Genomic DNA, 12,628 nt, shown 5'->3' with positions numbered 1-12,628 from the left:
TCCTATAATAGATTCTTTTGGAGGTCTTCTCTTGTTCTCAGCCCAACATCGTTCCGAAACAATTACTTTTATTAGAAACTACTAAATACCTGTTATACCTACACAATGATCTGAATGTTGGCGAAAATAATTTATCTACACTAACAATTAAAAAGAAAATTAAATAGAAATTGTTCTGACAAATCTCAGTATATCGTTAAATGTGTACCTGCTGTATGAAATATATATGTATGATATTATTACGTATAATAATGATAAGGTGCGATAGGTAGGTATGTTGCTATGCTAAACATGAGTGTGTTACCGCCAATAAACTGCTCTGTAGTTTGGCGGGCTCTGAATTTATAGCCAAGTGTTATTTTTATGTAACAAACGATTTATTTATTATTTTATTACATAATAATAAATAAATATTACAAACGAGCAGTGTTGAGACACAGACTTTATAATTACTAAATTAGTTGGATCTGTGTTCACCTGTGACGTATACACAAACATATAATACAACACAAACATAATATGTACTATGCAATCATAATTTACCATTTCATACTATACTTAAACTTCTAAAATAAGTTTATACTTAATATAAATATGAATATGAAATAAATTTAATCTTAAGAAATCTTGTCTAGTAGTATCAAGAGCATATTTCTGAGCGAAGATTTTAAAAATTATCCTAAATTATGGGTTTCTCCGCATTCAAGTTTTGTTTTTGATTTCAGGTACTTTCAAAATGAGGAAAGTGGACTTACAAAAAGAGGGTTACAATCCAGCTGTAGTCAAAGATAAATTATTTTATTTAGATGCCAAATTAGATAAATACGTACCATTAGAGATTAAGGAATACGAAAAAATAATATCTGGCGCTATAAGAATGTGATGTAATTTTTTTATTAATTCTATTATTTGTTATAAACAAGCTGCCAATTGCAATGCTGTGGTAATTGTGAGTCGTAGACCTAGCACGACGGAGCGCGAGATCTTTATGCGAGAATTGTAGTATCTCGCGCTTTACGTCGCTCTCGCGCTAGTCGCACCCTGTCGTGCTAGCCCTTCTATAGAATAATAACAATGAAATATCAAGACACGATTTTTATATCATTAAGGAAAAGAAAAGAGAAAAACGGTGTTTTATACAAATTGGAAAGACATATGAACAATTTTGCAATGCAATGATTGTTTCGATGATGTAGAAAAACTTAGGTTATAACTTTTCATTCAACATTTTGTCCTTATTTTTAATTTTTGCAAGCTTTAGTTTTATTAAGGTCAGTTTTTGTATTGTATTTTGACTCGATATTAATATGAAAGTGATGCATATTTATATTTTGGAATAAAGGTTGCTCTATTTTTTAACCTTGTTTGCTTGCGCATAAATCCTAGAAAGTGTGATTTATTCTTAAATGTCATGTCAGCTCGAATCAACAAATTCTTATTAAGTAATAACGCTGCAGAATGCAGTGGCGTGTATCCGACTAATGAAATAAATCTGTCAACCTATTACAGACGTTTGTCAAAGGAGTATGTTCAAAAATCTTAGTAGTTTTTCAAGATAATGTGTTTTGGATTGCCGTTTTACCTTGTTCTACTCCATTGTGTATTTATTACCGAACTAATTTCAAAGTTATTTATAATAAATGTTTTGTTTAAGGGTTTTGTTTTGACTAGAATTTTTTTTAATAGATATGGTAGACATATTAATACGCAATAAGCGATCAAGAATATTAAACGCTCTCAAGTCAACCTCTTAAAAACTGGTCAAACGACTTTCGTAAAAATTGTTGGTTTTGTTGAGTTGTACTTTTCGTATATTTAAACGTCACAAGAATACTAGTTACTATGACTTTATGACTTCTCGCGGTATCAACAGGAGGAGCGGAAGACTTGTTTTGAAACACTGAGGAGCGATTTAGACAGTGCAGTGGATTGTCGGGCCTCAGTTCGCCGCGTATCGTGGCGTAAAGTAGTCGTTATGTTGGGTTTAGGAGCCGCTGTGATTGCGGTGATAGCTGCGAGCTATCTTTGTTTCGGCTTTCTTTTCACCGTAACACTTTTTATAATTTTAAGTGTCGTTTATGCTCTTGTGTTCCATTGGTCGTGGTGCGTTATAGCTTTCAAAACTATTCCCAGGGACTTACAGTAAGTTTTGCGTGTCATCTTACGTGTTACATTTGCCTTAAAATAAATTTACACATAATTTTTACACATGTGTACTTATTTTTGAAACCTCATTCTTTACTCTTTAACTTTGTACAAAACAATGAAGTAATTTAATTTTCTCATTTTATAAAACTTGTAGTTTCATTTATGTACTTATGTTGCTTTGAAACCACAGAACATAGATTTCAAACTCATTATCATTAAATTGTATTATTTTATTAGACTTAGTAAATCAGGTTTTGAGATGAAAGTTAATTTTCAGTGCCCTTATATGCTACATAAAAATATTATTGTTGACACGGAGGTATACCAAGAAGAACTGGACTATGCCTGATATATTCCATTACACAGTTGAGAAACACCCTGATAAGCCTTGTTTTTTCTATCAGGATGAAGTCTGGACATTCAAAGAGGTCAGTTACCTTTAGGTTATGCAGGTGTATCTAAACTATTTTTGATAAATAAAGGCTACCAAGTTTTTAGATTTTGCTATTTCTACGTATTGGAAATGAAAGTTTTTTGTGGCTTTAATTCATATTGATTTTACAAAATTAGCATTGATAAAAATGATGTATGTTAATAGACTCTAAAACTGAACTTTGACACACGCGACTCCGACAACATGTTATATCAACATGATTTTACTGACATTATGTTACTCCGACAATATGTTACTTCAACATTATTTTACTCAGACACTACGCTACTCCGACAACATGTTACATCGACATTATTTTACTCAGACACTACACTACATCGACAACACAGATGAGGTGTTTATTAAAAAAAATCTTTATACTCTGACAAGAGAAATCATCATTACAAACCCACTTAGGAAATGATTCCATATATCGATCACTATGACAAAAAAAGGACAACATTATGTAATCGTAAATTTATTTTTTTTAAATACAGAGTTTTAAAACAGGACTGCATGAGGAAATCCAAAAACATAGAACATACAATTAAACTATCTTAGGAACCATAAAGTCGTCTTTTTTCGGGAAAACAATTTTGGCATAGTAAATTTTTTTTTCAAGCGTTAATTGTCACTACAACTAAAATTGTCAATTTTATTTATTTTGTATGAAAAATATTTTATGGAATTTGATCAATTTCTGCTGCCCTGTTTTTTTCGTCCCATACAATGAAATGATCCCTTCATAACTCTTGAGTCGATCAGCACTAAACAAAATTTTGAACTGAATTGATTGAAATTGATTTTTGATTGACTGATGACCGAAACTGATTTCATAAAAAAAAACTTTATGTACTTGGTACTTGGTACTTGGTGTAACGGGCTGGTGTCCGCAACTCGACGACAAGGCGCCTATTTTGCGTGTGGTGGGTGCAGGGTCCTACTCGTGCCACCCAAGCTCCTCCAGGAATCTCAGCAGCCTCCTCGGTTTGCTGAAGACTTCGGGGAGCGACCTTGGCACTCCAAGGTACTTTGCCCTGTAGTTGGCCACGCCGGAGCACTGTAGTAGGATGTGCGCAGCCGTTTCCTCCCCCTCCATGCACGCTCTGCATAGAGGGCTGTCTGTGATACCTAAATTGAAAAGGTGTTTATTGTATGGACCATGACCTGTTAGGGCGGCAGTTAGAGTGCGAAGCCCTTGCCTGTTGAGTTTAATTAATATTCGTGATAGACTGGCATTGAGCGTTGGGAGTGCTTCTCTCGTCTACAAACCGTAAGGGTGGTCCATGTATTATTATGTGAAGTTTTTGTACCTTTGTGTATAGTTGTTCTGGACCATTGGTAGGGGAGGGACACTATGGGTTCTGGTCCTACTGCGTCCGTCTCCGACCCTTTTCTGGCTAGTTCATCTGCTGCGTCATTGCCCCGTGAGCCGCTGTGTCCTTTAATCCACTGTAGAGTTAAGTGGTTTTGTATACATACCTCCATGAGTGCTTGATGGCATTCATAAATGAGCCCTGAGTTTATGTCATAGCTGTTCAGTGCTTGAAGTACTGACATACTATCAGAGAGTATTCGAATGGAGTGGTTCTTTACTCTTCTCGCTATGATTGCTTCTGCCGCCAACTTGATGCCCATGCATTCAGCCTGGAATACTGTGTTGTGGTCACCAAGCGGTGTTGATATCCTGATATTGAGGTCTTCTGAGAATACCCCAGTACCTGTTCCTGAATTTGTTTTAGATCCATCGGTGAAGACGCGGACCTCTTTGGGGTTCAGTCCTTCATTTGGATCTTCAAACAATTGTATCTTGTATTTTTTGTCGAAGATGTATTGTTTTGGGATCCTATCCACAGCCGCCTCCAGTAGCGGTTCCTCATTGACTGTCTTATAAAGGATTTCTGTATGTGGGGTCCTCATGTGCTTCCAAAGGCCGGCTCTGTTAAGACGCACTGCTGTTGACGCCGCTTCCTGTCTAATGAACATTGGGAGGGGTCGCAAGTCCAGCATCGCTTCGAGGGCCGCAGTCGGAGTTGTCCTCATGCAGCCGGTCGTTGCCATGCAAGCTAGTCTTTGGAATTTTTCCAGTTTGTCGGTTGCGGTCGTCAGCTTGGTTCGTGGCCACCATACTATCGCGCCGTCACGGTTGACTGTGACCGTGACCATGGGACCTGTAAAGGGCCCGAAACGTCGGTTTGTTTGAAAAAACAAATATACGCGATTTAAATCCGGAAAAATAGTTTCATTCCTATGTATAACAATCGCGAAAACCTAAGAACTCGATAAAAACTTTATGGTTCTGACGAAAACCAGACGGTTTTCTTGTATTTTCTATGCTTGTAGATTTCCCCAATTGTCCCATTAAAAAAACACTCTGTAAAATAAAGTGAAACAAAAAAGATTATTAAAATAAAATAAAATATACTATTTCAAAAGTCCAATCCATTATCCAAAATTGTGCTTTGAAAAGCAGTTTCAAATTTTCTTCCGTTCTGAAAATAATAATTTATGTTTTTTCTGTTTACTGTAATTAAGTTTTTGTACATACATGAAATAGGGTAGTAAAAATTTATATTTTAATATAATAGTTTTTTGTTACACTTTATATAACTAATAAAAGAATTTTTCGATTATATGATTTTGTATTATTTTGTTATATTGATCGATATATAATAAGAAACCATTTCCTAGGTGGGTTTGTAATGATGATTTTTCTTATCAGAGTACAAAGATATTTTTTAATAAACACCTCATCTGTTTGGTCGATGTAGCTGTCTGAGTAAAATCTTGTCGAAGTAACCTATTGTCGGAGTAATGTAATGTCTGAGTAAAATCATGTCGATGTAATATGTTGCCGGAGTCGCGTGTGTCGAAGTTCAGTTTTAGAGGCATGTTAATATTTAATATTAGGCAACATCACATATGTTGCTCTGTCTGATCCCAAAGTAAGTAACTAAAACACTTGTAACTAAAACATACATAGGAAACAATAACAGTACCACAAACACCCAGACCCAAGACAATATAGAAAAGTTAGTTTCTACATTGATCCAGCTGGGGTTCGAACTTGGGACAGAGATGGCAACACCATGAAAACTAGTGTGCCAGCCACTCAATAGGAGAGGAAATCTAGGTCTTGGGTGATGATTATGTATATAGCTTGATGAAATCCTTAGCTGTTTGCTGTTGCCACGGGACATGTGAGGAACTCAAAAAATTGGTTTGTTTGAAAAAACATACACACTTAATTTAGATTGAAAAAATAATCCCATTTCTAAATGAAAGTTAATCAAATATTGTTGTCTACTTTTAAACTACGTGATAGCTATCATGCTCATATAAGGTGTGTGAAATTTTGTTCAAATTTAAAAACTGTTAAAATGATTTGTTTGGGTCATTCAATGTAAATGTAGGCATGACTTAATGTACTGGGATTAGGTACAATTGGCATCAATTTGCATTTACAAACATTACACAAGGATACTATTATAACCAAGTGATGACAAGATTTTTAAAATGTTTTTGTTCCCTTAAAGTGTGTTTTTTGTTCCCTTAAGGTGTGTTTTCTTTATACATACACAGCAGAAATATGCGACTATATTTCAGATGATAATTGTAGTAATGAAAACAGATAACTTATCAAAAACAGGTTCAAAATATTTTTGTTCATTTGTAAACCCATTTTTACTACCTGACATTTGGTTTGACCTCCTTTTTATAATATGATAAAGAACAGAAAATCAACACCATAATCATTAAGATACAGAATAAGGCAACAGATGCGTGTTAGTGTTACTCTAAAATGTCTATCAATTTTTATTTTAGGTGGAAGATTACAGCCTTCGTGTGACATCGGTGTTGAGAGCCCTGGAAATACGAAAGGGCCAGGTAGTTGGTATGCTGGTCTCCAACTGCCCTCAGTTTCCTGCGTTGTGGTTGGGTAACGCTCGCCTGGGAGCCATCACTCCACTTATAAACACCAATCAAAGAGGAAGTGCGCTATTGCATTCTATTACCATTGCTTCTTGCGATGTTTTGATATTTTCTGAAGAGTTTGAACCAGGTGAGATTATTTATTTTCACCAGGGATTAAATATAATGCAAGTTGTTAAGAATTCTTCAAGTTTGTTTAGCATCATCTGCTTTTTGTGTTTCAATTATATTTAATTATCTAACTATAAGTAAAATCTGGGTGAGTGTCACCAATATTTTCGGAGGGCGGTAAAAAGCAGGTAAAACGGGTAGTTAAGACTAAGAAAAAAACACCTAGTTGTTATAGGTCAATGCCTAGTTGTAAATAGATTTGTTTTTTTTTATTAGATAATTTATAATAAATGCGCATTTGTCCTCCATTTCACCTGATGGAAAGTGACACATCATCATATCGACGATCGGTCATGCACACCTAAATTATGCCTAGGTATTCCCTCTCGCATTGAAAAGACCTAAGTTTAGCATTAATCTAAGTGACCCACAATATTAAACCATATTAAACCTATCTCGGATATCAGTCTCTCACAAAACAGTTTGATCAATCTTTGTTTTGTATTAACCTTGAGGCTACTACTCTTAGCCTGTTTTGTGATTGAGAAATAAAGCACTATTTCATTTCCCAAAACCCGTTCAGCGTGGAATTTTTACTAGTTTAAACAGTCCTTTAATAGTCCAAATATTACAATATAGCTACATTTTGTATCTTGCGTTCGACGTCGATAATACCTAGCGGTTTGTTTAATAGCACAATAACGTTACGCTTCATTTGCGCATCACTAATTTACAATCCACAATTTTATTACAGCTATCAAAGCTATACAATCTGAGTTAAGCCCTAGGCTGAAGCTATACAAATTCTCACATCGTCAACTAAATTCGAAAATAGTGACAAAGCAAGATGAATCTCCTTTTACTGACTTCACGAGTTTACTAGAATACACCCCACCAGGGCCATGGCAATTAGCCGATGCAGAAGGTTTCTCTGGAAAGTTATTGTATATCTACACGTCTGGTACTACGGGGCTACCAAAAGCAGCGGTTATTTCTAATGCAAGGTAGGTACTTTCACTTGTCATTTCACATAATTTGCGGTTGCCGACTTCAAAATGTCTTAAGTCATTAGATCTGTATAATTTTGTTTCTATACCATATAACTGTTCATAATGCTATCATGCCTATCAAGTTCATTATTTTAATTACTACTGAGTGTCGTATTCCAGAACTCTACTCAATACTCAAGTCAGGATTTGAGCAGACTTGAGTATGATTTGAAGCACTGGAAATACGACCCTAATGGCAAGGATTTGAGTATGATTTCGAGTGCTTTAAACCATACTCAAATCCTGACTTGAGCATTGAGTATAGTTCTAGAATACAACCCTGAGAGTTGTATAATGTGATAATTATTTTTTTCTTTAAAGAGACCCGTGGGTGGGTTACACCCGTGCCATAAATCTGATATTTGTTTTGAAATTACTGATTATTTGTAGTTCCATTGAGACTCCACTGATATTATATTGCAATAAAATAAAATTAGGAATGGGCGTTACAAAAGTTATTGAAACTATACTCGTATATTGTGGCAATATCGAATATCCGATATCGTGTATCTTAGAAACTATATCGATATTGCTCCGCATCGCGTATTTTATAGCGATGCCGAATCAAGCCGAGCGATTACCGAGTGGATACTAACACGAAATCATATATTTTCCAAACTATGTACCAATATTGCTTTGTGTCCCATATTCACTGAGTGGTTATCAACGCGAAACCCTTTTTTGTGCGTCTTCGAAACTGTATACTAACATTGGGGCCAATTGCAATAACATTGCTCTTGTAAAACTATATCCAATATCAGTAACGGCAATTTATCAACGCAGCGCGCACGCGGGCTGTTTCCATGAATAGGTATATAGTTTCAGAAAATATATAGTTTCGAAATCCGATTTCGAATATTGATATATAGTTTCGATACGATATTCAGAAAAAGATATATTACCCATTTCTAGATAAAATGCAATGGCAGTTGAGTCTCAATAGAGTGGAATGACGGTGATGGCGTTCATTCATCCGTTCAATCTCTGACGAGCGATGTTGCCTTAATAAACTACTTTGGAAATGTGCATATCTTAATTTTCACTTCGTTTAATCAGCAATTTAGTCTTCAAATTAAATGTATTTTATATAACTCACTCGTTATAACTCATTTGTGAACCGATTTTGATGATTCTTTTTTTTTTTGTTGAAAAGAAGGTACGTTAGTAACGGTCCCATTTAAATCTGAAGAAAGCATTCCACCTCTAAGGGTGGCAAACTAGGGGGTGAATCCGGTTTCGCGTAACGGTAACAGCTCGAGGGTTAGCCACGACTCTTTAAATTATTAGCAGAATACCAAACGTGCAAAATCCTGCCATTGACACTATCGACACTCAACTGAGGTGATTTAAAATTAGCAAACCCACATATGTCCACCAAACAACTACAAGCCATCCTGATTAACACAAACAAATACAAAAGGTTTCAAACTCATGACTATGTTTACGCGTCAGGGGTTAAACAATAAAAAAAAGAAATTGGATGATAAATAATACACATATTTACGGTTGATAAAACCGCGGACCCACTTTCGCTTCTTCTAAAGTTTATAAAGTTAATGGAACAATATATTTTTAAAGATACTGACACAGCTCAATATACATAATTATAGCTATTGTATCTATGCCTTTGTACTTTGACCAGGAAGTTTGCGTTATATGAGGATGAATAAATTGTTATTAACCGTGTGTATTTTACGAACAAAATGTACTACTGTACATTTTGTTTATGTTATTTTATTATTTTGGCCAATAGAGAGTAAAGTTGCTCTGGTACACGTAGTACAGGGAATTCTTTGGCTTGAAACCAAAAATTGGTGTGATTTTAATGCACAGCATTAATTATACATAACAGTATGTATGATTAGACTAAAACATAACAATTTTGACAAGTGACAAGTGACTTTATGGAATTCGTACTAGGTGATTGTAGGGTACGATTCGTAATATATAACAACAAACGACATATTTTTAGTCGATATAACGCTCAACAGATATAATTAATTTATGGTAAACAGACATTTGACATTTTCTTGCATGATATAAAGGTCACTGGGTATAATAGACGATTCATATAACAACTTTCAATCTAATATACCGATGGCATAATGTTCATTTTATATAAACACTTCAGATATTTTTTTTATAATATCACTGAGTATAATGTTGAATGTGTATGTGTGAAAAAAAAAATGAATATAATTCCAGTGGTGTTTAGGTGCAATGGTGAATGAACCGAATTTGTATACATTTCCTAGTTGGTTCGACCTCCTCCTGTGGGTTTAAGTTAGGTTAGTATATGACAAAGCTGTCAGAATCGAATTTGTTTGCATTTGCTAGTTACATGCAATTAAACATTCTGCTTAAAGTTTTAGTAAATATATTTTATAACACAAAAAGTACCTACTTAAATTTATACAAAAACAATTATATTTTGGCGATTGTACATTTAATGGAATAAAAAATCTTATCAAGATAATATAGGGCGCTTCAACTATTCGTAAAACGAAATATTGTGTTATGTTATTTATTACATTATACTGGTAGTACTTATACCATTTGTTAATTATGTCACTTAATCGTTATATCTAATGTTTGTTATACTGAAGGTTCATTATACACATCGAAATTATGCCTTTTGTTGTTATACCTTTTGTTGTTTATATACAGTGAGTGATCAGAAATTATATCAAATGTTACTATACCAAGTCAACATAGATTATTTGTTGTTATATCTTCCATTACACACCCGTTATTGTATTCAAATCGTTAACACTTACGACGTTCTTACAAAAAAGCCAATTCAAAACATTTAATAAACATTAACTAATTATGGGCGAACATTAATTCAAATTCCAAAACTATAACGTTTCAATGTATTTTAAAACGTCATTAAAACAAAAGTATAATATAGTAGCGCTCGTTCACTTTATTACATATAATATTATTATGTTTTATATTCATTGTTATTGTTTATGTTAGTGACAAACATATATTATTATCCCTTGACGTTAAATTTTAAATTGTAATAGTGTAATATTGATAACATCGAAATAATTGATTTTATCCCAATACCTGTTAGCAACAACGGTTGGGATGCAATTTTTTTATGATACCAAGTGACGGACGAATAAGTCGTGGTCCTGGTGTTTAGCGACACGCCTTTTCATAGCAGTTGTAGTGTCACTCAGAGCTTTAAAACGTAAAGATTTGAGGGTCACTGCCACTGCGTTTGTCACCCTGAGGCAAAAGTTGACAATTCTCAAAACCGGAACGCAGTAATGCTCACATTACTGCTTGGCTTGGTAAGGTGGCAGTACTTCTCTGGACGAGCTCGTTGGCGAGGAGCTCTACTGCTACTACTATGCTTTTTTTTACGTTTCACGTTTCTATAACCATTTCTTGGACACCTTTCGGTTTTAGATTTACGTCGTCTGTCTCCGTCACGCCTCGAAATATGGCCTGTCCAGCTCCATCTTAAGTTCGTTATCCGATCTCCTAAGTCCTGGATCTTAGTTCGTCTTCGGATTTCGTAATTTCAAACTCGGTCTGTAAGTTTGAAGTCAAGCATACATGAATCGCTCCGTGGCTTTATGGAACTTTCGTTCCATACACGAGCTAATAGGTTGTGAAAAAATTTAGATTTGTGTATTTAACATGATGACCTTGCCTCAATTATACACTCAGCTGAGTTCATCGTACGTCTGCTCTCCATTACTAAAGCTATCTAACCACTACATTAACTTGAATCCGCGCGACCTAGAAAACACGATTTATCATTGTAACCAAAATAATCTGATCCACCTACTCACACTTCCACCATACACTTCAAAGGTCTCTAAAACCGGAATATTATTAGCCCAAAAACCGGTAAATCCCAGCTGTCACTGATTATAATTATTGATAATTAATGAATGCACATGATACTATTCTAATATTTAGCTTCACGTTATGATGCAAGGAGAATGTACCCTAATAGATGTGAACATAATATTATTCTCTATCTCGTCCCCAGGGTCACATTTATGACAGCGGGAGTTCACGTCTGGCGTATGAACAAAAGGGATGTAATATACTGTCCCCTACCACTATACCACACTGCGGGGGGCGTCATCAGCGTCGGCCAAGCTTTATTGTTTGGCTGCTCAGTCATTATAAAGTCCAAGTTCTCCGCATCGCAGTTCTTTCCAGATTGCATCAAGTATAAGGCTACGGTATGTCATTTTGAAATTGTTCGCAATCGTAAAGGGACGAAATATAACGAGGCGGACTTAACCTTCGATATGTATATAAGAGAAACCGACCTCAAAAGTCATTCATCCCCTAGATTGCCATCCCTAGGTGGAATATTTTCTTCACATTTAAATGGGACCACTATTAAGGTACCCTCTCACTAAAGTGTTGTTTTGATTTCAAACAAAAGGTTTTTTTGAACGATATAGAGCTGTAAAACTATTTCCCTTTACATAATAACATTCACTCCAATGTACCAAGCCAGTTAATAAAAATATAAATTAAATAAGGAAAAGTTGCCACTCCATATATTTCCAAGTAGAGTAAGTGCATCCGGTCTGCACCAGTGCAAAGGGTAACTGATAGAAATCCGACGACAGTCGAGACATGTTAAGAAAATAGTTTTACTGTAAAGTCCTTTTTAATTATTAAATTACTGACAATAAATCCGCTGAACATAATATGCAAAAATCTATGTTTATAGGTAGCACATTATATCGGTGAGATGTGCAGATACATTCTTGCGACGCCACCGTCGGCCAGCGATACGAAACACCAAGTACGGCTCATATTTGGCAACGGGTTACGACCACAGGTAATGTACATTTGAATTATCACCGTGTCATTGCAAGTGCGAAACGCTTACGGGATCAACGGTATTAGTGACAGGCAGAACATAATCTTTAATAATAATATTTTTTTATTTCCAATCACACGCGCGCTT

At 35.1% G+C, this 12,628-nt stretch overlaps 2 protein-coding genes across 4 annotated transcripts in view; both read left to right on the top strand.

Annotated features, from left to right (window-relative positions):
* Nucleotides 1–1,314, top strand: part of LOC113234326 (long-chain fatty acid transport protein 4-like) — a 15,473-nt gene extending 14,159 nt beyond the window's left edge. For all 3 annotated transcript variants that reach the window (XM_026469642.1, XM_026469628.1, XM_026469647.1), the window contains exon 12: nucleotides 726–1,314. In XM_026469642.1, coding sequence (XP_026325427.1) covers nucleotides 726–883 — 158 coding nt within the window. In that variant the 3' untranslated portion in view covers nucleotides 884–1,314. The remainder of the gene's footprint in view (nucleotides 1–725) is intronic.
* Nucleotides 1,315–1,915: 601 nt separating this feature from the next.
* On the top strand, nucleotides 1,916–12,514 carry LOC113233436 (long-chain fatty acid transport protein 4-like). Its single transcript, XM_026468574.1, has 6 exons — nucleotides 1,916–2,142; nucleotides 2,426–2,576; nucleotides 6,407–6,644; nucleotides 7,380–7,629; nucleotides 11,687–11,885; nucleotides 12,389–12,514. The coding sequence occupies exons 1-6, from the start codon at nucleotides 1,976–1,978 to the stop codon at nucleotides 12,512–12,514; spliced, it is 1,131 nt and encodes a 376-aa protein (XP_026324359.1). The 5' UTR covers nucleotides 1,916–1,975.
* The last annotated feature ends 114 nt before the right edge of the window (nucleotides 12,515–12,628 follow it).

Source organism: Hyposmocoma kahamanoa, unplaced genomic scaffold (assembly GCF_003589595.1).
Source record: "Hyposmocoma kahamanoa isolate Upper Pololo Valley unplaced genomic scaffold, ASM358959v1 102, whole genome shotgun sequence".
In the NCBI taxonomy this organism is placed as follows: domain Eukaryota; kingdom Metazoa; phylum Arthropoda; class Insecta; order Lepidoptera; family Cosmopterigidae; genus Hyposmocoma; species Hyposmocoma kahamanoa.
Note: the sequence above shows the minus strand (reverse complement) of the source record. Positions and strands in the feature narration are given on the sequence as shown.

Excerpts from the sequence above, each read along its gene's own strand:
- LOC113233436 (XM_026468574.1), top strand. The coding sequence starts at position 1,976 with ATGTTGGGTTTAGGAGCCGCTGTGATTGCGGTGATAGCTGCGAGCTAT. Across the intron at positions 2,143-2,425 it reads ACTATTCCCAGGGACTTACA|TGCCCTTATATGCTACATAA; the intron begins GTAAGTTTTGCG and ends GTTAATTTTCAG. Across the intron at positions 11,886-12,388 it reads GCATCAAGTATAAGGCTACG|GTAGCACATTATATCGGTGA; the intron begins GTATGTCATTTT and ends CTATGTTTATAG.